This window comes from Pseudorasbora parva, chromosome 6 (genome assembly GCF_024679245.1).
Source record: "Pseudorasbora parva isolate DD20220531a chromosome 6, ASM2467924v1, whole genome shotgun sequence".
Lineage (NCBI taxonomy): Eukaryota > Metazoa > Chordata > Actinopteri > Cypriniformes > Gobionidae > Pseudorasbora > Pseudorasbora parva.
The window spans coordinates 33583001-33609997 of NC_090177.1; the positions used below are offsets into that span (position 1 = coordinate 33583001).

Sequence of the window (26997 nt, forward strand, 5' to 3'; positions counted from 1 at the left end):
TACTGCACTGTAAAAATATATTGTTGGTTTAACTTAAAAAAGTAAGTAAACTGGTTGCCTTAAAATTTTTCATTATTATGTGTTTTTTATTTCAGTGTTTACTGAAATAAAAAAATTTGAGTTGATATAATGAAAGAAATTGGTTTAATAAATAGAAACTGAAAATATTATTGTATCTGAACCACATAAAAATGTGATAAATCATGGAAATAGCACAATTGTGCATGTTTCACAGCATCATCACAAATAAAACACAATTCCGCAATATGCTAACAAAATCTTTTAATAATATTTGGTTGTCGATTCTCAAAAATGTTCCTTGTATTAACTCAAATTTCTAATTTCAATGAACTAAAAATTTTAAGGCAACGAGATAACTTATTTTTTCAAAAAAAAAATTACAGTGTGTGAAATATTATTACAATTCAAGATAACTGTTTTCTAGGGAAATATATTTTAAAATGTAATTTAAACCTGTGATCAAAGCTGAATGTTCAGCATCATTACTACTTCAGTCATCAGTGTCACATGATCCTTCAGAAATAATTCTAATGATGATTTGCTGCTCAGTTATAAAAATTTTTTTTGTGGTGCTCAATTATGAATAGTGGTTCTTATTACTATTAATATTGTGACATCTTTCCTGCTTAATGTTTTTGTGGGAGGAAAAACAGAATATAAAGTTTAAAACAACAGCATATTAATGTTTCCACAAAAATATGAAGCAACTGTTTTCAATATTGATTGATTCTTGAGCATCAAATCAGCATATGGGAAAATGATTTCTGAAGGATATAATAAATGCAGTCCTAAAAAATAATAAAATAAATGCAGCCCTGGTGAACATAAGTCAGTTCTTTAAAAATATTATTTTTTTAAATTATGCATATTACTTAATTATTAAGAATTTTTGAATGGTACTATATATTATGTAGTGATACATAAAATACAGTTTTAAAGGGATTTTTTAAAATATATTTTATACTTTAATATTTTTATTTTCTGCAGAGCATGAAAGAAGATATTTTGGTGATGTTTTTTGTCAATAAAATGAAAAAGCTCTAAAATAACAGACCCCACTGACTTTCATAGTATGAAAATATAGATATTTTTTCTACATATAGTAGTAAACAAATTTCAGGTTAACATTATCAATAAAATAATTCAGGACCATAGTATAAATCCAAGTACCATGGTATTATCATCATCACTGTGCCTCTTTAATTATCTAGAACAAATTAAAACTTAACTTGTTCAGGTAACATCAGAGCAGTTTTCTCAGAGTATATGGGAAACAGCAGATGCTTGAAAACATCTGCAGGGAGTGTGTTTGGACAGAGCCCTTCTTTTAAACAGGCTCTTATCTATTAACTCATGATTTTTATCTTCCTTTGTTCTTTTATAGCAGAACATCCCATTTGAACACCAAGCCTTTTGTCTTTCAGGTCGTTTGCACAAACAAACACAATCAATTAGGATTTTAAAAGCCTATAAATTCCACTGAAATATTCATCTGAATTAGTTCTCCAGCCTGCTGGTATAAAAACTTTCAGAAAGAGAGAGAAAAAAAAACATTTTTGTTAAAATCATGAAGCATATACTGCTCATGGGGAGTCTAAAGAGAATACAAAAAGGTATGCTTCACAAGAGTAAAAGTGGATCTCAGGTTTCCTTTCAGACCAGCTTGAGATGACTTCAGAGCAATTTTTACCAAACAGCAACAAATATATTTTCCACAACGCTCTCCGCTGGGAATTCCTCCACTGATACACAAAGATCAGAGGACTACTTTTACAAGGCTTTTTCCATTGTGGATACTTTAACTGAACTTCTCACAAAGTTTAAAATGGAGCAAACTTGCAAAAGTTTATATGGACCCAATGCCATCCACATTGGTAACATTACTAAAGATTCATCCACCCACCTCATATAAAGTAGTCCCAACCTCAAAGGACAAATTTACAGATCAAAGAATGAACAATTTAACTACATTCATGTGTATGTTTTAACAAAAATATGAGCTTCACATTTCTGCTAGTAAACACTCAGGTTAAAATGCCTTGTCAACGTACATTGTAAATATGTTAGTGTAAATGCACTTCATTTTGACTGAGGGAGTCAATTAACCCTTAAACGCATAACTCAAGTAATTCTCTATTCTCTCCCTCAGTCATTTTTTAGACAACAACCTACTTTGTATTCCTCAATCTATTCATTATTCACATATAAAAAAAATAAAAAAATAAAAAAAATTAATTAATGTTTTGTAAAAACTGTATAGGGTCACTAGTGACCCAAGGTATGTAATAGTATAACTTTATTTATTTTTTACGCAACAATAATTGAATATCTGATGACTGCAGTTCACCTTTACTGATCAAGGTGGCAATGTCTGATACACAATGATGAAGTGACATTGCACGCATAATTACCGCAAGCATAAAACAAAAGAAAGTAGCCTACGTATCATCAGTGATTTACTATAAGTAAATCGAGTCCTAAACGCAATCAATTATTAGTGTCACTGATGGTGGATCTGGTAAAGATCTGTCAACAATGAAAATATTGATTTTGAAGATGTTGAAAATGATAGTTTTGAGAACATGTTTGAGATAGTGAATATCAGGCAGATGCTGAATGTGCTGAAATGAGCTCTGATGAGGACATGATGAAAACATATGCTCCAAAAGGTAACAACATATGTTTTTTAATCGTTTTTAAACTATCCAGAGAGTTTTATACTAATGCAACTTTTAGATATCACCTGTGATAGATATAGAGCCGGGTCACTAAAGACCTGAATACGATATAATAATTGGCGAAACTTTCATACATTCAAGTGTTAGGGTTAAGTTGTATTTAACTCCGATAATCTTGTATGACAGGATACTGTATCTATTCATGACTTGAGAAGAAATACAAACAGCTCAGCAAGACTGAGTCTTTAATACATGTCTCTGAGAAGATGAATGTCTTGAAGGGAAACGATACACCTGAGACAGCATGATTCACATGTCACATCACTATTATATGGTGGCGACTATAGTAATCCTAACCTGTTGTGAAGCCGAATGAGTCTCTATAACACATGACGCGGACACAAGCCTGAGCAATACTCCTCACCATTCCCAGGAGTCTCAGAACCGCGAGTCTTGCTTCCAGGCTTGTCTATCATTTCTGTCTTCCACACTTTTTCATGGCTTTGTTCTATTCGTGGCTTCTCAAATTTTTCCCACTTTGGTTAACTTGACATTTCTACTCACCATCTACAAATGTTGTGTTTGAAATTCAATTTGTAAATCTATCAGAGCAACTCAGTGTTGCTAAGTTTATTTATAATGTTCAATGGAAAATAATTGCTTATTAAGATGTTGCTGTGCAGTTTCAGACACAATTAGAGGTAGAAATATAGCTGCTTGCAACCATTACTGGGCAAAGCCCTTATAGCTGATTTTTTGGTTTGTTAGATATATTTTTATGATTTTTTTTAATGATGAATTTCATTGCATAATAAACTTACAAAAGCATGTTAACCAGCATGCTAAGATAACTTTATCTAATGTAGCTTATGCTTAACCTGATTGCTGAAGAGCCACATTAGAAAGAATGGCAACAGTTTAGCATGCTAACCAATTCACTTGCTAAGATAACTAGCATAAGGCAACAAACACTGGCAGGGTCAAATTCTGAGAGGAATTTCTTATGAACGGAAGCGGATATTAAAAAAAAAAAATCTGTCGTTTCTGTCCAGCTTAGTCCAAAGATCACCTGAGCCAATTTTTGACCAAATTTGTAGGAGTAGCGAAAAATCTGTTTCCTTTGCTTCAATATGGCTGATGGTCATTGTAAAATGACAAATGAGGTATCATCGGAAGCGACATAAACCAAGTAGGCCTAATGCAAATGACAAAGAAATCTAATTTTGAAAGGTTTTCAAAAATTAATTAGCATTTTTTCAAAACACCTGATATATCCCGGGAACACTAGGTGGTGCTGTGTTCTGGCTCTGCCCTCCTACGTACTTCCGCTCAATTTTCATTTTCCTTCAGTACTACATCTGGGACTGCGGTGTATTCTTAGGTTTTCTCCGAACAAATTTTTACCGGTCCAATCAGCGAACAGAGGGAGTGGCTGAGAACGATGACGTTGATGTCGAGCGCTAGTTTGAGTTGTAGTTCAGTAATGGCGGCGCCGTGAAAGATGCAAACTAAACCATTCATTGCATTGTGGCACCGCTGCCGAATATCCAGAAGTTAAAGCCGGAGCAATAACAGTCTTTGCTGGGGTTTGTTGGTGGCCCTCCAACAGGGTAAACTCGGGAAAAGTTTGATTTTCCAGTTTGCTTCGTTAGTGATGAAGGAGTTTGCTGAAGCTATTCGGATGGTTTCTCGTGGGGTCGGAAGGCATTGCCATCATTTAGGTTACAGGGACTGGTCAGTTATTTTATTGCCGTCCGTCTCTTACCACCCGCGGAAAAATCCCCGGCCGAGTTACCAACTGCTTTTGACAAACGCAAGGTCATGTTGATGTAACAGCTGTCCGAATCCACATCTCTGAGCTTTCAACAATATATCACTTCAAAATTCACTGTTTGTAATCATTTCTGACCCCTGCAGAACACCATACGGTTGCTTTGCTGTTATTAGGATGCATTTATAGACTTGTATTTAGAAGAGCAATATATTTCATCACCGCTCAAACAAATTAAAATAAAAGCACTTAAACATTTGAATTGGTCCGTTATTTATAGCAGCATTTATTATCATACCAAGCATATGACATTTTATTTACAGCATACAATCATGTTACGGACCGCGTGAGCGCCGCGTTCCCGATCACAGAACTCTCCTCTCCACCGTGGCGTGAATAAATCACAATCCGAATGCACGAGTTTTAGGTTTTATCCTATAGTTTTATCACTGAGGTGGCATGCACATGTGCACTTTTATTTTGTCAGATTTCCATGAGTGAAACAGGCGAAGGGCGCATGACATACGTCACGACCAAACGTTAGCAATTGGTTATGGCAGATCCAGAGTGGCTCAGGGCAGATCCAATAGTTTTAAACCTCAACAGGGTGCCCGCCTTCGCGGAAATAAACGCTTGTCAATGGAGAGTGGCCAGACTCTGTACAAATGAAATGTACGAGAGTCTGGTAAAACCAGGCTACCTTCACGACACATTTTGTGCCAATACATCAAACATTTTTAAAGATATCGACACTTATGACAAAATTCTAAATAACGGACACATGGTTCATCCAATCCTGTTACAAGGAATCCATTTTCTAACAGACTGTTTAAAAGTTATTAGCAAAAAATAGCAATTTTTCAGATTTCATGACCTGTACGTAGCACTGTTCCCAAATTTGGCATGGACCCTTAGTGTACCAGTTATCGTTTTCGATTGATCAAAGTTTGACTGAGATGTTCAGCCTCTGAACCAATTTCGGGTCGACCTCGTTAAGTTTGCGACATCATAACTTTTGAACAAAGATAAATAAAAAAATCAGTTCAGTTCACTACTACTCCTTCAAAATTGGACAAATTTTGAAGGAGTAGTAGTGAAAAAACTATATAATATATAATAAGAAGACCCAAAAAATTATTTATGTGAACGTATCTTAAACATGGATGAAAAGACACATAATAAAGTCTATTCCTGCAGCTCAAATAGTAAAGCATAGCATTAGCAACATCAAGGTCATGGGTTTCATTCCCAGGAAAAGTAAAATGCTGTTTCAAGCATACTGAACTTTTTACACTGTTAAAGACAGTTTCCTTAAATCTTAAACATGGACAACGTTTCCACAAAAAAAGTTGGATGTTTAATGTAGTACTTCCGTGCCAAAAATACTCCTTCCGGTTTCTCTGGTTTTGGTTTTTTCCGAGTATGGGTCTACCTGACGTCAGATACGGCGGAATGTCCTTGTACGGGCCGTGCGGGATCTTCTCCCAGAAGGGCGAGCCTGACTAGAGCAAACGTTTTAGGGAAGCCGGCTGTGCAGTCACAGGACTTCACAAAATCAATACTGTCGTCAAAGAAGTATGTTTTTGGTTGTCAGGGCATGACGACCCTAAACAGCTTCCCAAAGAACCAAGCGTTAATAGGACAGTGGATGGAGTTTGTTTTTCCGGAGCAGAAGTTTTGGTTTGTTCCCTGCATTTCAGCGCATTTTAGCTCTGGATTTTTTAGCTTGTCTAATGCTGAAAGATGGAACAGTTCCAGCGATTAATGTTCACGGGCGTGTGTTTGAAGCAGGAGGTCAGTAAAACTGCTTCAAATGTCTGTGTTGTTAGCTATCGACGTTCATTCAAATGCGCTAATATTCCATAGTTTTTCCATGTAAACACTAGCCTGACGTGTGAAACTGTTCCGCTTGCTACAGCTAACATTAAATTGCATACAATAGTCCATGAACCAAATTATGCCCTCATAAACCACGAGTAAACACACAAATGTTGTAAAACTCGCCAGCATGACAGGCCACCAAGCATATATAAAAGTTACAGTACATACCATTGAGACGTCCTGCTGTAGCCTTCGTTGCTGCTTCTCCTGTTTCAGCCACTAGATCTGATTTTAGATCATATATGTATGGCTAAATCTGATTACAGACTATCTTTCTTTTATAAATATAATAAAACTAAATACTTTTACAGTTCTACTCTATAGGTACTCAAGATCGACATGAGATTGACTGTATTGTTGTTCCATGAATTCACATTTCTTACAGCATCTAGACACCATTTTGGATGATTATAAATATGTTTTATTCAATTGTGTGGCTGATATTACTTGTAGTTCACCTATAATGCTGAAAATGGTACGGTAATATAAAATTGTAATATAGTACACATTTTGGCATATTTAGTAGGTCATCATTTTTAAAACATACAGAAAATGTACAACTTTGTACACTATACTATATACAGAAATAAATCATAACATAAATGAGTGTATCAATAATAAGAGTTAGTATGTTGTTATTTTAAACTGAGTTAGGATGTAAATTAAAGGCTGATTATATATAATAATAAAATAATAATTCAAGTATTCAGCTTCCTAAAATAGCTTGCTTCCAGTCTCATCAACTAAACCTTGATAATCCTGTTGAACTTGAAGTGAAGCTTTATCATGGACTGACCCAGTGAGGAGCTGAAGGGAGCTGGACTCTAATCATTTAATTCATGGTAATTATTTGCAGATTTAGGGGATTTAAATGCCATACAATGTGTCAAAGTATAAGGCCGGTGCAGTGTCTGAGGGGAGTCTATTATCAGTAAAGGGCTGCGCTCAGCTCTGCTTCAGAGGCCTGCTGTCTTTGATCAACAGTAAGCAGATTTGCATGTGCCACAAACATTATTTGCATGTAAGCATTTCTAAAAAGTGTCTGCCATGAAGGAACAAATGCGAACTGACACCTGTTATTAAACAGATTTTTTGCATGGTTTGGGGAATCTCACAAAACCTCTCAAGAACAATAAATTATATTTTGATTAAAATGAAGATATTTTGTACCACTAAGATTTTTTTTTTCCTTTTATCTTGATGCAATATAAGCATATACATTATGGTAACTGTCGGTAACTAAAACCATTAAAAATATTTCTGCTAATTGAAATAAAGATGAAATACTTAAAGCTACCTTTTCCGTCCGCTAGAGGTCGTAGGCCTGGTTTGATGACGCCAAGTTTGAGCGCAGAATCTTGAGATATGTGATCTTCACCTCACAGCCGATGGAAAAGAGTCGGGATAGGACTCGGGCAGAAATCATGTTCGTGGATGCGGTTATTAACGCTTCTGTAGTGTGAAGCAGAGCAGGACCGAGTGTTGAGGAGCTGAGCACGGCCGCTGGAGCGATTGTTGCGCAACACGGCTCGCGAACAACAGGACTTTTATTATGATGGGACACAGTCGCCGGCGCCATTTCCGCTTTTCCAGTCATGAGTATGAGGTATCGCAGCTCTGTTTATCATATTAGATACATTTAGGTGTGTTTAAAATGATGTTATTACGTTTCTCTGTGCGTTCGCTCAGCGGCTGCTGTGACTCTTGTTCACACTGCTAAGAGTAAAGTGCTTCTGCAGAATAAAACTGGAAACCGAGAGTAACGCAGATATGACACAATTGACAGGCGACTCCCTCAGACGTCCCGGTTCATTGGTTAAAATAGCAATTTTTTCACAAAAAATACTACATAGTGGCACTTTAAACTAAACAAAAACGTGAGATGCTGCATGGCAATAAACTGAAATATATGCAAGATAAAGCATTTCTTAACTGGTTTAACTGAAATGAAAAGTAAATCAAACCTAAATAGCATTATCTAATAAAATGACAAAAGCATATAACAAAATGACAAAAAAAAACCTAATATTAAATTATTATACTAAAAATATCAAAATAAAAGTCAATTCAAAATATGAATAAAACTATAATAGAGCTCATTTTGTGTTGTGTGTGTATTGTTGTGTATGTGTGCGTACAAATGTGTATAACGACTTTGGCTTAATTTTTGGCTTAATTTTTTTCAAAAAATGCAGAAAGGTTTTGGGTTAGTGTAAAAAGAGAGAATATACAGTTTGTAACCAAAAAAAAAACATTACGGTGTGTGTGTGTGTGTGTGTGTGTGTGTGTGTGTGTGTGTGTGTGTGTGTGTGTGTGTGTGTGTGTGTGTGTGTGTGTGTGTGTGTGTGTGTGTGTGTGTGTGTGTGTGTATTCAGTTTTTTAGTATCAGTCAAAATTATGAAGTAAAATTTGCAAACACAATTTCTTTCATTTTGGTGATAAAATGTTACCTGATCATTTGGGAGATTTAAGGATTAGATTTAATTTAAAGCAACACTTACCACCACTATATAGCGAGGTCTGTACTGAATGGTGCCAAACAGACCCAGGATGACAACCAGGATGTGGAAGAAGTTAGCAAGGATAGGAGCCCACTGATAGCCCAAGAAATCAAACACCTGCCTCTCTAAAGCCACCATCTGAGAGAGAGAGAGAGAGAGAGAGAGAGAGAGAGAGAGAGAGAGAGAGAGAGAGAGAGAGAGAGAGAGAGAGAGAGAGAGAGAGAGAGAGAGAGAGAGAGAGAGAGAGAGAGAGAGAGAGAGAGAGAGAGAGAGAGAGAGAGAGAGAGAGAGAGAGAGAGAGAGAGAGAGAGAGAGAGAGAGAGAGAGATGACATATATACATAAATAATTCAGGTGAGGAATAATTTGAAATACAAGTTTAAGGAATGCTGGGATTCATTTTTTCCTTTCAGACTTTGATCCTTTTGGCTGGAGGACTATCAAAGAATCTTTGACACAAGAGCCTTCTTTGTGCGTCAAACTCTTAAACTGCACACTTTTTTTGCAGAACATCTCGGTAATGATTCTTTCAAATTCAAATGATCTGTGAAATAATGACACTGTCAAAACATCTGGAGCTGTTCAAGCGCAACATCCAACCCCTTTCAGATTGCACAAAACTTGAATATCTTGATTTCCACACATTTGGAGTCAGTGGAAATGTGACGCATGTATTTCAATAATGGCATACATATTAATACATTTTACCTGCATCTTACGGGATTTTTCACCTACACTTGCTTAGCATTGACCACTTTCAGCCATGATTGTGTGCCAGAGAAGTAACAACCACACTCTAAAAAATGCTGGACTAAAAACATCCCAAGTTGTGTTGAAAATGGACTAACCCAGCAATTGGGTTGTTTTAACCCAGTGATTGGGTTGTTTTAACCCAGTGATTGGGTTGTTTTAACCCAGCAATCGGGTTGTCCTAAGCAACACTTAACCCAACAGCTGGGTTAAAACAACCCAATTACGAGGTTATAAACAACTCAACCGTTGGGTTAAAACAACCCAATTGCTGTGTTAGTCCAGTTTCAACCCAACTTGGGTTGTTTTTAACCCAGCATTTTTTAGAGTGCAATCATAAACTTCCTCAAATTGACTCCTTTTCATGAAATATTCAGCGTTTAAACATTTAAAGTATGTTAACTTGCAGTTATCAATTTTTGCTTTTCTGAATGTTGTTGATTATAAAATAAAATGCAAAAATAACCATTGGAGAATGTTTTTAAACACACACACACACACACACACACACACACACACACACACACACACACACACACACACACACACACACACACACACACACACACACGCCTGGTTCACTATCTTTGTGGGGACTTTCCATAGGCGTAATGTTTTTTGTACAAACCGTATTTTCTATCCCCTACACTGCCCCTGCCCCTAAACCTACCCATCACAGGAAACATTCTGCATTTTTACATTGTCAAAAAAACATAATTTAGTATGTTTATGAATCCATTTACATTGTGGGGACCGCTGGCTGTCTCACAATGTAGGTGATCTCAGGCTTTACTATCCTTATGGGGACATTTGGTCCCCACAATGTAATATAAACAAGGACACACACACACTCACACATTCCTGCAACATTCAGGAATGCATTAAGTCCTAGAACATTTGGAATTGGTTTCCAAATAAATAATCAAAGGGGAACGGATATTCTGTATTTGATAGGCTGTAGTGATCAGACATTTCCACAATGGATAAGTAGTTATTAAAATGTCTTGTCAAATCTTTACCTCCTCCATGTTAAAATGCCTAACTTTACAGCAGAAAAAAACATGTTTACAGCCTGGTACAAAAATAGTTTTTGTTCTATACGGCTAATTTTGCCCTTCAAGACAATTGTGAGGTGGGTGAATGTTTTTTATAACTCATCAGTTTAAATTATATTAAGCCTTAACGTTCTGCATAATTAAAGGCGTGGCCACTTTGAGTGACAGGTGGATTACCACAGTGCTGCCATTTGCCATGGGGAACTGATTGTCTGCTGTCTGTTAGTCCTCCCACGTCCCACCTCTTTACCCATTTTTGGTTATTCAGGAGTGACCCACTGCCAAGATGGTGACCGTCGGCTAAGTCCACTTTTGGGATTCAAAAAAGCTCTTCAGAAACCTATGGGTGACATTACGGACACTGCATCCATATTTTTTTTCAGAAATATAAAATATGCAGTGTGAAATCTCATCACAAAAGTGGTTTAGAAGACAATAAAACATGAGTTTGCATTAATGACTATTTCTTAAGAGAACTTCCTCCAAAAGCACTTTAGCTGGTTCTAAAGAATCACCTCTGAATAAGAATAAAGCATCTCAAAGTGGCTCTTAAAACTTTTCACACATCAAACAACTTGTTTTTTTCTTTCTTCATTCTAGCAAGCATTTACTCAGTGTTAGAGTGTATCGACACAGTACGACACTAATAATGGAGCACAAAGGTGGTGAGCTACAGACGTGTGACCGCCGCCTCCTGTGGGTCTCGCTGTAAAGGGCTGTTTAATGAGAATTCAGTGAGAGTGTGACGCGCGTTGCGGGCTGGCGGACCGGCGGCTGCATGCTGTGAGATGATGAAAGAGGAAAAGAGGTGGAAAGCTGCACTGCTTGCAAAAGAAAATAATGCTGCGCTAGATGGCAATGAAATGGGAACAGTGTTGGTCTAATTAAACAACCCTCTTTTACACTTTTATTGAATTGCACTGAAAATGACCCTGCAGTCATAAAGCCAATTAAATGTCAAGCAGCATGAGATTAAAATATTGCCTAATTCATCATAGTGAGTGACGCATGTAGGCGAGCTAGAGATGTCTACAGTAGCCTAACTTCCATGTTCATTAACACTGACTCAAAAGCTATATTTTAAAGTAAGAATAAAACAGAAGTTGCGATAGTCTTTTCTATTGTGATGTACCTTTGTTTATGTTCAGAACATAAATTAAGATATTTTTTAATAAAACCAAGAGGTTTCTGAACCACACAGACTGCAACATAATTTCATTTTTTAAATCAGATTATTAAACAGATCTGTGAAATACTTGATTCTGATTGGTCAATCACACATTCCAAAATTGAATAACACACCGCTCATCCGGGTACTATGAGTCATATGCTTAACGTGTCACTCCGCTGTCGTCGACGTATTCAACTTATGGGAAAAGTGTTGAAAGTGCCTCTGCAGTTAAAAAGGCATGTCTTATCTATCTTGAATTGCGAGAAGAAGGCACTTTCAACTCTTCTTTCACAAAGGCGAACGGCCGGAGCTTTAAGTTTTAAATATGGACATTTTTCTTACATAAATGCAGCGATTCGCTTCAGAAGCCCACAGAGCCGCGAGGAGCTTGTTATTTGACGGACAGATGCATTTTTTATGGACTTCAAAAACAGAGCTACAACTACTGCCAAAGCTAGGATTAGCCAGGACTTTTTAAATATGACTTTTATTCATCTAAATGAAGAATGTCATATACACCTAGGATGACTTGAGGGGGAGTGAATAATAGGACAATTTTAATTTATGGGTAAACTATGCCTTTCAGCATTAATTTCAACATAACAAATAACATAAAACATATCTTTTGAGCAATAGATTATGGCTTGAAGCAGTTTGGAACTGTTTTTTTTTTGCGGAAGCTTTGCGGAAGAGCTAATAAAATATTTAAACTCAAGACAATATTTTGTGTCTAATTTACTTGAGACAAGTAACTGTTAGCCGTGTAATACGCGGGATAATGTACACTCAGCCGGTTTTTAATCACAGAATAAACCCCGACAGAGTGATTTGTGTCGGGGTCTTGCGTCACTCTGAAGGGGTTTATTCTGCGATAACAACCAGCTGGGTGTACATTCATTATCCCTTACATAAAGACAAAGTTAAAATAGTCCATGTGACTACAGTGGTTCAACTTTTATGTTGTGAAGTGACAAGAATACTTTGTGCGCGAAAAACAAACAAAAATAACACGTTTATTCAATCATTTCTTCTCGTCTGTGTCACTCTCCTAAGTGATTCACGTAAGCATCCCAACACATGTAATCATGGCATCGTACTCGTCCAAAAGTTAGCCGCCGTTTTGCTGTAAAACCCAGAAGCACTGCACTGTGTGAATAGCCCAACAAAGTGGATAGTGTAAGAGAGTGACAGGAAGGAGAAGAGATTTTGAATAAAATGGTTATTTTTGTTTGTTTATTGAGCAAAAAAAGTACTTGTCGCTTCATAAAATAAAAGTTGAACCACTGGAGTCACATGGACTATTTTAACAATGTCTTTACTCCTTTCTGGACCTTGAAAGTGTTCATTAAATATCTGTCTATGGAGGGGTCAGAGAGCTCTCGGATTTCATCAAAAATATCTTCATTTGTGTTCTGAAGATGAACAAAGGTCTTAAAGGTTTGGAACGACATGAGAGTAAGAAAACTAATGACAGATTTTTCATTTATGAGTGAACTAACCCTTTAACCCCTGTAGGCGACATTGAAACCACATATAATGTTTGTTATCTCCAGCCAAAGTAGCAGAGAATGATCAAAACAGACATTATGCCTTGAGGCACCATCCTAAGTAAGTCATTTAACAAGTAAACCTGAAAGCTTGGATTCTGCACTTAGAAACTAGTCCCTTTCTATTTACTTCCTGTCTGTCTTGCTGACATTTCAGAGCTAAATGCCAGAAAACACAGCATCCTGCCTGACAAAGACCAGCGCCCTATATGAGCACGAGTGCCAGGGGATTGTGGGACTGTCAGCACATCACAGACCTGGCAGACACAATTAAGCATCTGCCATGATGGCTTGATCAGAGCTGAACATCTTGGACAATGTGTGAAGCAGACAGCAGGAGGAGATCTTACACACACACACTCACACACACGGAAAGTGGAGAGGGCAGAAAAAGTGACAAAAAAACAAAAGGAGGGGGTGACTGATGAGGAGACAATGACTACAGATGAGAGTGGAAAAGGGGATACAATGAGAAAGATGAAGTGATGGGGAAACAGACGGGTGGGACGTCAATGAAAACAAGTGACAAATGACAGAGGGAGAGAGAGACTGAAAAAGAAACCGACAGACAAAACAGAAGTCTGTTCCATTTGAATTAGTGACTGCTTGAGGAAAGTCTCATACAACAACTTATACATAGATAATAATGTGCAAATAGATCATGAAAAGAACAGAAACATTAAATATAAATCACAAGACATAAAATAATGCACTAAAATATTCTAAAAATGTATAAAAACGGGACGGGACTTGTAATAGAAAACAACAAAACATCTACAGCTCCTAAAACCAGGCTTCATTTTCTTTATGCCAAATCTAAATCTTTTGTTGCCAAAGAACCTTTCCTATACCATTGTATAATTCCACTTAGCAGCAAGTTTTCCTGAAAGCTGTGTAGGGAAGTAGACTGGGTACACCCAGCCTGATCTGCCGGTGATTTGATTTCACCCGGCAACTCAGTCTGGAAACCTGTACATTCATTTATATTGCTTCTGTTACACTTTTGTGGGAAACAATCACAGACTGGCTTATCCATCTGGCGTGCTATTGGCGGGTTTAACACGATGACAGATAGAGAAGCGATGGAACGATGCCCATTGATCACGCCTCTTGTGCTCTGATTGGTTGAAAAACTATCCAATTGTTTACAGAGTTATTTGAATAATGCTCATTGATCACACCTCTTGTGCAGTAGAAACTTTAAAGGTTAACTAAACCCCTGTTCAGAGCAGTGTCGGCCCGTGAGGTTGTGGGGCCCTAGGCAAGATCATAAAAATTGGCCCCATTGGAGTAAAAAAAAATGATTTTAAGATTGAGGGGCCCCCCAAGATAAGGCGAGGCCCTAGGCGACCGCCTATATTGCCTAATGGAAAGGCCGGCTCTGGTTCAGAGCCTAACTCAACTCCACCCAATGGACATATTTCATAAAATGCTTGAAAAGTGGAGTGGAGACAGAGGGGACGAACCGAGGGTGGGGAGTATTGATTGACAGCTGTCTGACTCGCAAAGGTGGAGAGTGACACCATTAGCTTTGCAACAGAGTAGTCATCTAAAGTAGAGGACTTTTCTCCCCACCTTCACCTGAAGTGGAGGAGGGTGAAATGTCTGCCTTATCGATCGAGCCGCTGGCTCAAACTGCGTTAACTCCTAGCGAAGCAGCAGTGCAAGAGAGAATGAGACCACTAACTAATCTATGAACACTGAACAGTCAAATCCACACAAAAAAATAGGAAAAAAAAAATAGATCAAATACATGCAATATATTTATTTAAATTAACTGAATCAATAAGCAGTGCAGGATCAATAAGTTCACACCTAATAGCCTATAATAAACAGATTTCCTTAAATAAAAGTTATACTATATACGCCAGCATATATTTATCCATATTTTCTTCATTAGAATGCTGAAAGCAAGTGTCAAGTAAGTTTCATTCATAATGTTTCTAATTCATGTAGCTTAAGCGCTCATACTGGAGTGAAGCTGTTCTCATCATATGATTGCGGGAAAACATTTCTTAGGGTATGGTGAGCTTGTGCCAGGGGCGTGGTTAGTTAGCCGTTGGAAGTACCATCATATGTCACGATGTCCTACAATGTCCAATAGGAAAATTTGACTGCAGTAGCCACTGTTCAATCTTAAGGCCCCGATTACACAGAATGCGTTTTATTTTGGGTTGTGTTTTGGGGTCTTCCAGTGTATGAACAGATTAACCAGAGAAAATGTGGTAAGGTCTGCTGGGGCTGACGGTACAGGTCTCAAACTAATAAAGACGTCAGACTAGTCTCAAGTAGCCAGAACTTCAGACTGACGGTAGAAGGTCTGGACTCTTCCATAGCAGCTTTTATTGGCCAAGGACCACCCAGAGGCCGTATGACTGACATGTGAAGGAACCAATCAGTTAGTTTTTTTCTACGTCATGTTTAGAGGCGTGAAAATGCAATGTCAGTGTCGATACAATAACAGACCGGTGTGTAAAACTATTGGACGCATTTTAAAAAGTCTATGCCGCAAACTTTACACACTTCACATACTTTTGAAACCCCAGCGTTTAGTTGCTCCTGATAAGCACTCACTGTCACAGTTGTAAACACGACCTTGTTCTTCTTCCATGATGGGGTTTGGCATCATGCAATCTTTGTTTCCAGTCGGACCTATAAAGAATGTGACACACGTCTGTAGACACAACCAATCAGATGACGACTTCAAAACTCCTAAAGTGTTTCCAGTTAAATGTGCCATATGCGTTAGACGTTTAGCCAGCGGTCTGTGGGCATGATTTCTGAGGCTGCTGAGGCTACCTTTTTCCAGTATTTTGTAGCTACTTAGCACAGAGCTTTTGTACTGCATAGACAGGCAGGTTTTATTAGAATTTCATCTTGCCAGCAGTGAATTCCCCCTTTAAGGCCTGTTCACACAAAGTCTGATACTACCAAACAAAAACAATTTTTACACCGCCGATGCTTACAACCACACAGTAAATAAATACTCTAGAAAGTGTGAGAAGTCAAGAGATGGCATGTTTAGTGCTTTACACATGCAGTAAACAGCTAATGATGGAGGAGGAAATGCTCTCTTTGACTTGTGGGACTCATTAGCACGTGCAGGAATGGCGGAATGCTTTTAGAGGCTGAAAGATGAAGCGGAGGTTCCTGGCAAAGTATTCCGATCTCCATCATATCAAATTCACTCCCGCTCCTTAAACCAGCCATTTCCCCTAGATTAGCTTCAGCTAGCCCACAAATCAACTTGTGTAATGCACCTTTTTGTCCATGATCGATAACCATGAGGGCATGCTCCGCTGCGGTTATCATCTGTTTAAATTGAAGCAAATCCCTTAAAGTGTGTGTGTAATATCCAAATCATTCTGAGAAAACTTTTACTACTAGGGTGTGACAACGGATGTAGAGTTGGCAATAGTCCAATAAGAGAGGGAAAGAAGTTTTCCATCTCTCTAAAGTCTAAATAACAATCAAAAGAGCTTTTGTTCACCGCTAATAAATCTGCACAGCTGCTTAGAAAACAAAAACCCTATAATACAACCTATTATATGTAGGCCTAATTTATGACACGCTATGGAATATGCAACACACATTTAAACTCTAGTAATCTACATTTTTATCGCATACACTACCATTCAACACTTTGGGTCAGTAAGACATTTAAAAAGAGATTAATACTTTTATTCACCACGTTAGAAAGATTTCTATTTCAAATAAATGTCATTGTTTTGAGCCTTCCATTCATCAAAGAATCAAAGAAAAAAAACCTGTCTTGGTTTTTCCATAAAAATATGAAGCAACACAACTGCTTTCCACATTGATAATAATCAGAAATGTTTCTTGAGCCGAAAATTATCAAATCAGAATGATTTCATTAGGATCATGTGACACTGAAGACTGGAGTAATGATGCACATAAATAAATTACTTCTTAAAACATGTAAATATAATTTTTTTTATGTTTTTTTCCCACAATGTTATAGTTTTGGCTGTATTTTTGATCATATAAGTGCATTCTTTAAAAAAAACAAAAACAATTCTGTATACAATTTTTGGACAGTGTGATCAGATTTGATACTGCTTCATTTGAACATCAAAATAGATAAGCAATCATACCGCCTTGTGGGATACAGCATTCCTCAAATATAGTATTCTGCAGAAAATACACAGCATACGGTATATGCTACCAAAGCATACCACACACACCCACCACCCACTGTGTTTCTGAATGATAGCGAGGGTGTGATTTCCAGACTGTGACCCGTGACGGCATCCATCTATCCATCGCGTCCCCTCTCCCTCCTTTTCTTGTGACCCATATCAGAGAGATCAGCCAAAACCTTGGGGAGGTCACCTCTTTTTTTGCCCCATCCTTCCTACTGATAAAGAGGTGGCTGTTTTTTCCATCCTTGATAACAAGCCTGCTGTACAAACATCACACAGACACAGATCTGAACAATTCATAGTCTTTCCATGACCCTCTGTTTCTTCCCATTAGCTGGAAATCTATTCCATCAAGTCCTTTTTACATTAGGCCACATCTACACAAAGCCAGAGGGTTCCCTATCCAATCTTTTCGTCTCAAGAAATATCTGCATACACACAAAACCACTGAACCCGACTCAAAGCAATCTAGTATACATGCCGGACAAGTATGTGGTGCTGTAATTCTGCCACAGAGATACACTAAAAAGTGTACATTACCTGAAAGGGGATTCTGAAATCCACTGCCGCTTCAGTATACTTGTGTGTGTGTGTGTGTGTGTGTGTGTGTGTGTGTGTGTGTGTGTGTGTGTGTGTGTGTGTGTGTGTGTGTGTGTGTGTGTGTGTGTGTGTGTGTGTGTGTGTGTATACCCCAATTAAATCCATTATAAAAGCCTTAATCAATATTTATCTTCCTATATTATTATAAGGAGAACTACTGATTGTTTCTTGTTTTCTTAAGTGTGTATTTGGTCTCTGGTGACTGAGCATCTAGCCTAGAGATGTGTGATGAGTCACTAAAACACTTGATAGCAACAAGGTGTCGTGTGTTTGGATTTTGGAGGTATCACACATCCCTAACATGCCAGGAGTGCAGAAACAGTGATTGCTCGCTCAGCCCTGCTTCAAGATATGGATTTGTCTTTCATTTAATTTATTATGTATTTCCTTTTACTGAAACACTAAAGAGTCGAGACGAATAGTGCCTGTACTATTGTGTGTCCCTCTCACTGAGAGAAAGCACGTTATCAGTCTGTTTTGGTAAGAACTGGAGCTTAATCAGCTCCAACCTTGGAGAGACTGTGTATGTTTGTATGTGCGCAATATTCTGTTACAGATCAGTGTTGAGATGGTGTACAGTGGGCACCCTAAGAGATGGGTGGACTTGTTGTTCTGGGAAAGCTGGCGCCTGATCCAGATCTGGAAGGTCACTACGGGCCTAATATCGGGGTGAAAGGGTCCACAAGTGACACGTCTATGGACACGTGCATCTGATTAACTGACAATGTATGGAAATTTACCATGACTGTGCATTTTCTCTGAGCCAATCAGAATCATCCAACTTGCATTAATGACATGGATAGACCTTGAAAACAGTATAGACCTTGCGTGCATGTGTCTGTTATGTCCACAAGACTGTAGGGTGTCCTATTCGTCATTTAAGCAAAAATAAGTTTAAGCGCTCGTGAGCTTACTTCAGCTGACCCTGCAAGTTTGAGAGCAACGCAGAGGACGTCCACCCGGCAGTCAAAGCGGCATTAAGTCATGAAAGTGTGGACTCAGAGGAAGACCGTGAGGGTGTCATTTGGGACAGGGCCTTAGAAATCAAAAGAAGCATGGGACAAAAACAGTTCTGAATGAAAATGTATTGGTTGCTTTAGATCAGGGATGAGCTCCAACCCCAATTAAACACACCTGAAGCAGCTAATCAAGGTCTTACTAGACATACTAGAAACTTCCAGGCAGGTGTTTTGAGACAAGCTGGAGCTAAACTTTGCAGGACGGCGGCCCTCCAGGAGCAGAATAAACTACCGCTTAACACAGGTAGAGCATAGCTTTGGGCATCTGAACATTGAGTACTTTCATTTTATACACTAATATTGCAGTTCTGAACTAGATCTGTGGGAATTACTTCAAACCCAACGTTAATTCAATGAAAACTGACTAAATGTATTCTTATTTCCAAGGCTATAATAACACTAGAAAAAAGTATTGTATCACAATCTCTTTGAAGCTAAACGCAGCGACTACATTTTATTCCAAACCACAGCAAAACTGCAACAGCTGCCAGGATGTCTTTCATCAAAGTGTGTTGTAATTAAGCCCCTGTGGCATTCATCATTGTAAAATCCATCAGAATTCATCTTTATTTGCAGTAATTAACTGCTCCAAATCACAGTCAGCTGTCCAGTTGATAAAGCCGTTAATTAGAACATCACAACATGCGATTACAGCTTGTAGTACAACAGTCAGCAGCTTTCAGCCAGCCAATTCTGTTCAGACCCATGAACTTTAATGATATACTGACAAACTTCTCTGCACTGACGCATTTTGCATATGAAAGACTAATGCATATGCTCAGCAACAGAAACACGATGGGGTCTTGTTTGCTGCTGTAAGTAAAGCCACCTATCCACAATATTCATGCATATATAAACACACTCTCCTCTCAAGCCAGAGCACATGAAGGATTTACACTTCAGAGTTTAGAGACCTCAGGGTCAGCAGGAAATCAATGAAGAACTGAACCATCTGAAATGATAATGGACCTGCATCTGGAGATGTTCACAGGACGTTTAGCCTCACATAGACAGCTTATTTTTTTAAATCTCTACACCACTGCTTATTCTGACTGACTGACATGCCCTTCACCCCAAGAACGACAATTACATTGGCATCCACATCAAAGTACAATAATGTTCTGTTTATAATAAGCATGCGTTGCAGTTTTGTCATTTGTCGCTTGAAATGTTCAAGCTCTTCAAAGTCGGGTGAATTCTGGATGTCCATGCTTTTATCAATAATATCGTTTCTCTTTGCTGTTATCGTTGTTTGTAACAAAGCAGATAGAGCAACCAATGTATTTTTTCCCCTACTATGGTGGTCAATAGTTGCTCTTTCTGCTTTGTTACAAACAATCTTCCAAATATCTTCTATTGTGTTCAGCAGAAGAAAGAAACTCATATAGTTTTGGAACAATTTAAGGCTGAGTAAATGATGACAGAATTTAAATTTTTGGGTGAATTATCCCTTATATTTAAGCAGACTAAATGATTGGAGAAGTCCAGTGTACATCACCATGGCAAAGTCTGTTGTCTTCACTGGAAAATCTAATTGAGATCAATTCCAGAGATCCAAAAAATATAAAATAAAAATAGATTTTTTTGACATTGTCACAATTTAAATTTGATTGTGTTCAATCAACCCAATATATTTAAGTTCACTTGATTAATTTGTGTTAAAACTAAGAAACATTTTTGTTGCCATAACTAACTGGGCAGTGGATCTGTAGTTCCCAGCATGTCTTGAAAGGGACATAACTCCATTAGGAGAGTCAATTTAGAGATTCATTTTTATGTGTTTTTTTGTAAAGGGAAAAATGTCATTGTTGGTGTTTAATGGTCAGTTATGTTGGATATTTAGAGCAGTTTCTGTAATGTTTTTGAATTTTGTGGTTACCATTATGCAGAAGAGTAAGGCACTCCCTGGTCTCTTTTCTTATTTGTTCATTATATACATTGTGTATTATGATTAATTAAACCACTTAGAATTGATTTTCTATTTAACCCTCTGGGGTTCTTCGGTCATTTCTGACCCGAATTTTTTTTTGAAAGAAATGTTAAAAATCGTAGCTTCATCTGAATGGTACGAAACTTGGTGAGGGTATTGGTACTTGGTATATGGACAGAAAAAAAAATTGGGGACAGGATTGGAAAAGTCTAAGTGGTCGTAAAAAAAATAGTCACACTCGGGGCCTTCGGGTCAAAAAAGACCCCCATAGGAAATGAATGGGAAATTGGCAAAAATATGAAAATACAGAGTTTTTTTGTGCATATAATCTACAAATCAGCCAGGATGCAGAAAAAAAGGACTCAACAGTGAAGGGGTGAATCTCTAAAACATCAAGAGTGCAAAACAGACAAACAAAAACTCACACACACACACACACACACAGGTTCTGTAATGCACTCTAGTGGTAAAAATGTGCTATTGCGTGATAAAAATGCTCACTGTGTCCACCAGATGGCACCAATCAAATAAAAAAAAATGCTTTCATGAGGCCTAGGCTTGACTCTAAAATGAAATACAGCTTTAATAAAAAAAGAAAAAAAAAAAAAAAAAAATTCTATTATATTCAATGGGAAAAAATGGGTCATAATTATTGCATAAATATTATTTATAAATCATAAAATTATCTCAAAACACCAAAAAAGAAAAGAAAAAATATTATTGAACAAAAATATATTTCATTGATTTTACTCAAATTTTTTTTTCTTTTATTCCCGACCTCCGGGTCCTTTTAGACCCGAAGGTCCTGAGTGTGACCCATAAATGAAGAACCCCAGAGGGTTAAATGTTTTAATTTAAGTTTAACAAGCATGCAAAGTGTAAGTGTATCAATTTTATTTAAACTTTATTTGATCAATGAGTTGGACCAAAAATTACATTTAATATCATGAATTTGAGTTGGGGCTACACATATTTATTAGATTAAAATCCCTCAATTAAACTGAGTTGGTTGATTGAGCTATTGTAAACACACAGTTTACATATACTTACTCCACAAACTAACATACAAAAAGCTAATGTTAACGGCATTTACTTCTCGCCTTTGTCTGCGGCATTGTGTTTTTCCTCAGCCTCGATGATATATGAAGCACTGCAAGCTGTCGTAGAAGATTTCATCTCCTAGCCCTTCTTTAAGCTCTTTCAATCGCATAACTTATGTCTACATTCCATCTCCATTATCACGAAACCCACAACACAAAACGAATAATCTGATCACAGCGTCCTCCATTCTCCAGTTGTTCACAGCACACACATGATATACATGTGATGTGAACTTTGCATAGTGAAAACAAATAGTGAAGAGACAGAACCAAAAAGGGCCGTTGCATACAATTCAACCCCTGAACATGCAAACCATCCTATAACATCTACATAACTGAAGACTTACGAAGTAACCTTGCAGGCTTTATCATGAGTGAGAATTGGCAGAGCTGGTGAGATCCTTTCATGCTAGAATCCCATCGCCTCTCCTGGGGAGTTACAAGTAGAGCACTGGTCATGAACGTCACCTGTAGTCATGCCAGAAAAAGCAGCACGTATTTGATAGATGCATTACGAAGCAGCTTTTTCACATCAGCAAAAGAAAGAAATCCTTCATACAAAATCCAATAGAAGAGAGTGCATACTAGGTAAAAGTGTGCAGTCAAGGTGGTCTATGGTGTAGGGTTTGTAATAGTCCATCAAAGAAAACTTTAGCATGACCATGGCACTCTTTCAAATGAAAACTCCTTTATTATCAGATGCCTACACACAAAATAAATCTAAAAACTCTCCAACGTGTTTCAACCCATGCCTTCTTCACGGAGAGCGACACAACAAACTCATCAACAGGTAAAAGCAGTATCATTCAATAAGTCATCTAGTTAGTTAACAGTGGTCATGCAACCATCATCTCTTTACAGCATGTAACATTCACCAATACATTTTATTTCCATACTCAAAAACACCACTTCAAACATTAAATGGCTAAAAAAAAAAGTGTAAAATCCAAGACCTTGTTCAATCTGGAATATTTATTAGCCTTATTTTAAAAATCCAAAATGTTGAATCAGTTTAAGTTCTCCATTCCCTTTCCTAATAGTACATGATCAATACCTAGTATTCTAAGGAGAGATGGGTTCCTATCTGTAATTTACTGTCCTTGAGCAAGGCGCTTGCTCCTGGGGGATTGCCCCTGTAATAAGTGCATTGAAAGTCGCTTTGGATAAAATAAAGCAACCCTTTGGTTTAACCCCACTAACCAAGGGCTTTCACAGGTGGTGATGAACCAATTTGTCCCCTAAGGTTGTACTACTTCCGTCACTCTAGAGTTCTGCCGGCTTCAATGCAACCAGGAAAATGGCCCTTGGGGAAAATGTAGTTTCGGACCACCCTGGACTAATTGTATAACTACATGGTTTGAAATCCATATAATAATAACATGCATATAGTAAATAGGGTGGATTTTTATTTCATGCCAACTTTAAACACACACACATCTGTATAGAAACAGCTAAAAAAAAATATGGAGTGTGTGTTGACTTTGTCCAGAATATTTAAAAGTATTATACTCACTTAATTCAGAAAACAAAACAGTCCTGCTCATATCTACTTTATTTGCTATTTTACCTCAGACAAAATTAAGTATTTTTCTCAAAAGTTATTTAAAAAACATTTTCCTTTTTACTGTCCACATCCAAGCAAGCACGGCATGCTGGGAACTAGAAATCCCCTTCTCAGTTTCAGCAATGTTACATTAAAGCCACAGTACGTCATTTTTCGTCGCTAGAGGTCTCTTATTCAAAGCAAGGCGTAGCTTAATGACGCCTGGATTTCACAGAGCTTTTATTATTCCACAGATGACGCTTCCACTTCTTCTGCTCATGCGTATGTGGGGTAACACAGCGCTGTTTTATTATATTAGATACATCTGAGTGTGTTGAAAGTTATGTTATAACGCTACTCTGTAGCCCCTTTCACACTGCACGTCGGACCCGCAATATTCCCGGAACATTGCCTGCTTCTGTGTGACAGCAACCACGTCCCGGAATTGATTACCGAATTCGACCCGGGTCGGGGACCTAGTAATATTACGGTATTCGACCCGGGTCGAGCGCTGTGTGAACAAAAGCCGAAACTAATGCCGCAACATGTACGTAGTTATCGTGCGACTCCTAGAGCTTGTTTTTTCAATAATACAACCCTGCAGTGCCAGAAGAGCTAGTCGGTGTTTTAAACACAGAGAGTGTTCGTATACAAAAGAAACTAAAATTAAACAAGCAGAAATGTGCGCAAACTGGACACAAGTCGAGACCACGGAGCTCCTTACTATCCGCGCTGAAGCTGAGATCGCTCGCCATTATACGTCACATCAGGATGTCACGTGTCAACTCGATCCGGGACCATTACGGGTTGTGTGTAAAAGCGCACATATTACGGTATTTCGCTGGCAGTGTGAATGGGCCAAATCTAGCGGTCCGGGAACAAATGCCGGGTCGCATTATCCGTGTATTTGCCGGAATCGCAGTGTGAAAGGGGCTTGTGTGTTGGCTCTGCAGCTATATGAGACACTTGTTCACACTGCAGTGAGCTAGAGCGATATTAGACATGGTGAAACACGGTACTCGCAGTACATCAAGAAAACGTGACGAACTAAAAAACAATGATTTCCAAACAGTTGCTCGCCTGTCTAATAAAACATACAATATATATTTTTTGGTGTTTCCATGGTTTCTACTAAATAAAAACCGGAAATCGAGGGTAACAGGTATGATGTCATTGGTAAGCGACACACAGACATGACCCGTGTCCTGGTTAAAACGGATTATTTCTCTGGCTTTAAACATTCATTTGAAAACATTTGGGATAATGTAAGTACAAGAATCAACAAAATATATAATATCGTTCTAGTGGTTTTTGGATATTTTATTCCAAAAATCTTACATATTTTGCCTTTCAAAAAGGACTGTAGCAACCCACCCTAACAAACTGATTAACTGAAGTTCTAGTTCCCAAACTCAAATGGACAGCACACAATGAAATTAACTTCCAAGATTATTTTAATGAATACATTTAGCAAGCAACAAAAAAAACCTTAATAAATGTGTACCTTTTTCAACAGTTTACCACAAAATACAGATTACATTTTGAGCTGATTTGAGTATGCTTATTCAGCATCATCACTTCACTTAACTGGAGGCCCCTCCTCTTTGTTTTGCATATTAAAAGCACATCCCTCATGACAGCCTGATTTCTGCAGCATAATTTTGGGAGGTTGGCATGGGAACCTCTCCACTGGACCACTCATAGGAGGCACTTGTATGGAAAGGGAGCCCTCTTTTCTCTGTTCAAATTTATAATTGGTCCTTCAACAGTGAAGGTGAGACGAGGCGGAGCAGAAAGTCAGCACACTCCGCCCTCCGTCCCTCTCTAAGCCCTCGGCACATACAATAAATCACACTCTCCAATCAATAATTCACACATGTTCAAGGAGGGGGAGGAGGTCAAAGAGACAATTAGAGACAGATTCGGATAAAGAGGAGAGCATGCTGGGAGTGAACGGAGATTGACGAGTCTTCTTCACGTTACATTTGTTTCGTTTAGAGCTCTAGCATAACCACTCTCTCTGTACTTTCTACCAGCTAAAAAAACAATTGACATATTTCGTATACTATATTGTAGAGTTGTATGCATAGTAAGACACATGGCATGATTCACTACCTGCCGGTCAGTTGCAGGAGGTATTGGAAATTTGGCATTATCATTCAAGAGAACATTTTATTGAGCAAGAAACCTGTGTAGTCACTGGCAGTTTCTTTTCAGATTTTCCCCCTCCAACGTTTTCTTGCACCAGGGAACAATACAGGTCATTATGACTAAAAGTATTTTCTACAATAGCCGGGCAGAATTTGACTCTGTCAAGTATATCCAATAGTAACACACTGGAGGAGGCAATGTATCCAGTCCATAATGGGGTTGTTTTCCTACCTATCTGGCAAAAGACTGACACACAGACTCTTCTCAAGTAGCACATACATTCTTCCTCATAAGTAGCCATTTTTAAGAGCCCACTTTAAAGGTGCTGTATGTAAGTTTTTGACTGTACTTAGTTATGGTATTTTTAAAAAAAATACCATAATATGTTCCCAGATATTTAGACCTAAAATCACCTACTTGTTTCTTAGAAAACCAATGTTACAGCCAGTTATTCTGCTTTGAAATGTGCGTCCCGTGTGGGAATGTCTGTTTTTGTTTTGGTCTGTGCATTAACACACAAGTGCCAGTTTACCCAATAGTATTTCGACACCACAGGTTGCCAGTTGGCGTAAAACACAGCAAATTGCTGCCATGGAAGCCAGCAAACAAACTGGGTCAGTGATCGCAGATTCTACCCAACCTAAAAAGCCTCAGCATCCATTTTATCTCTATGAAAAGAAATGTGGATAAATCAACTCATCAACAGTGTGGCTTTCCTTATCAATTGTGCTTGTTCCTGTTGCGTGTCCTCAAGCTAACAATGATCTCCAATATTTTGAATTTTACTTGCAGTACCTATTCTGACAATCCTACATAGCGCACCTTAAAGGTGCTATGTGTAAAAATTGAGGTAAAAATATCCAAAAAATGACCTACACGCATCAAAAGAATGAGAAGAAATAAGGGCGATGATGTCATTAAAAAAATGTCAAGTTATAGTCGCAACCTTAATTAGCAGTAGCATTACTAGCCCCGGCCCGACAGGTATCGTAATACCAGTCTCGGCCATGGGAGGCGGTATGTGGGCAACATAACCACCAGACAACCTGACGTACTTGAACCTGATGTCAATCGTGTGGAAAGTACAGCCCACTACTTCATTTCAGTTCAGAGAGAG

The 26997-nt window shown here is 38.0% G+C and overlaps 1 protein-coding gene across 2 annotated transcripts in view; it reads right to left on the reverse strand.

Moving 5' to 3' along the window:
• nkain4 (sodium/potassium transporting ATPase interacting 4) overlaps window positions 1-26997 on the reverse strand; it is a 115376-nt gene that overhangs the window by 68227 nt on the left and 20152 nt on the right. For both annotated transcript variants that reach the window (XM_067446734.1, XM_067446733.1), the window contains exon 2: window positions 8853-8990. In XM_067446734.1, the coding sequence (XP_067302835.1) occupies window positions 8853-8990 (138 nt within the window). The remainder of the gene's footprint in view (window positions 1-8852; window positions 8991-26997) is intronic.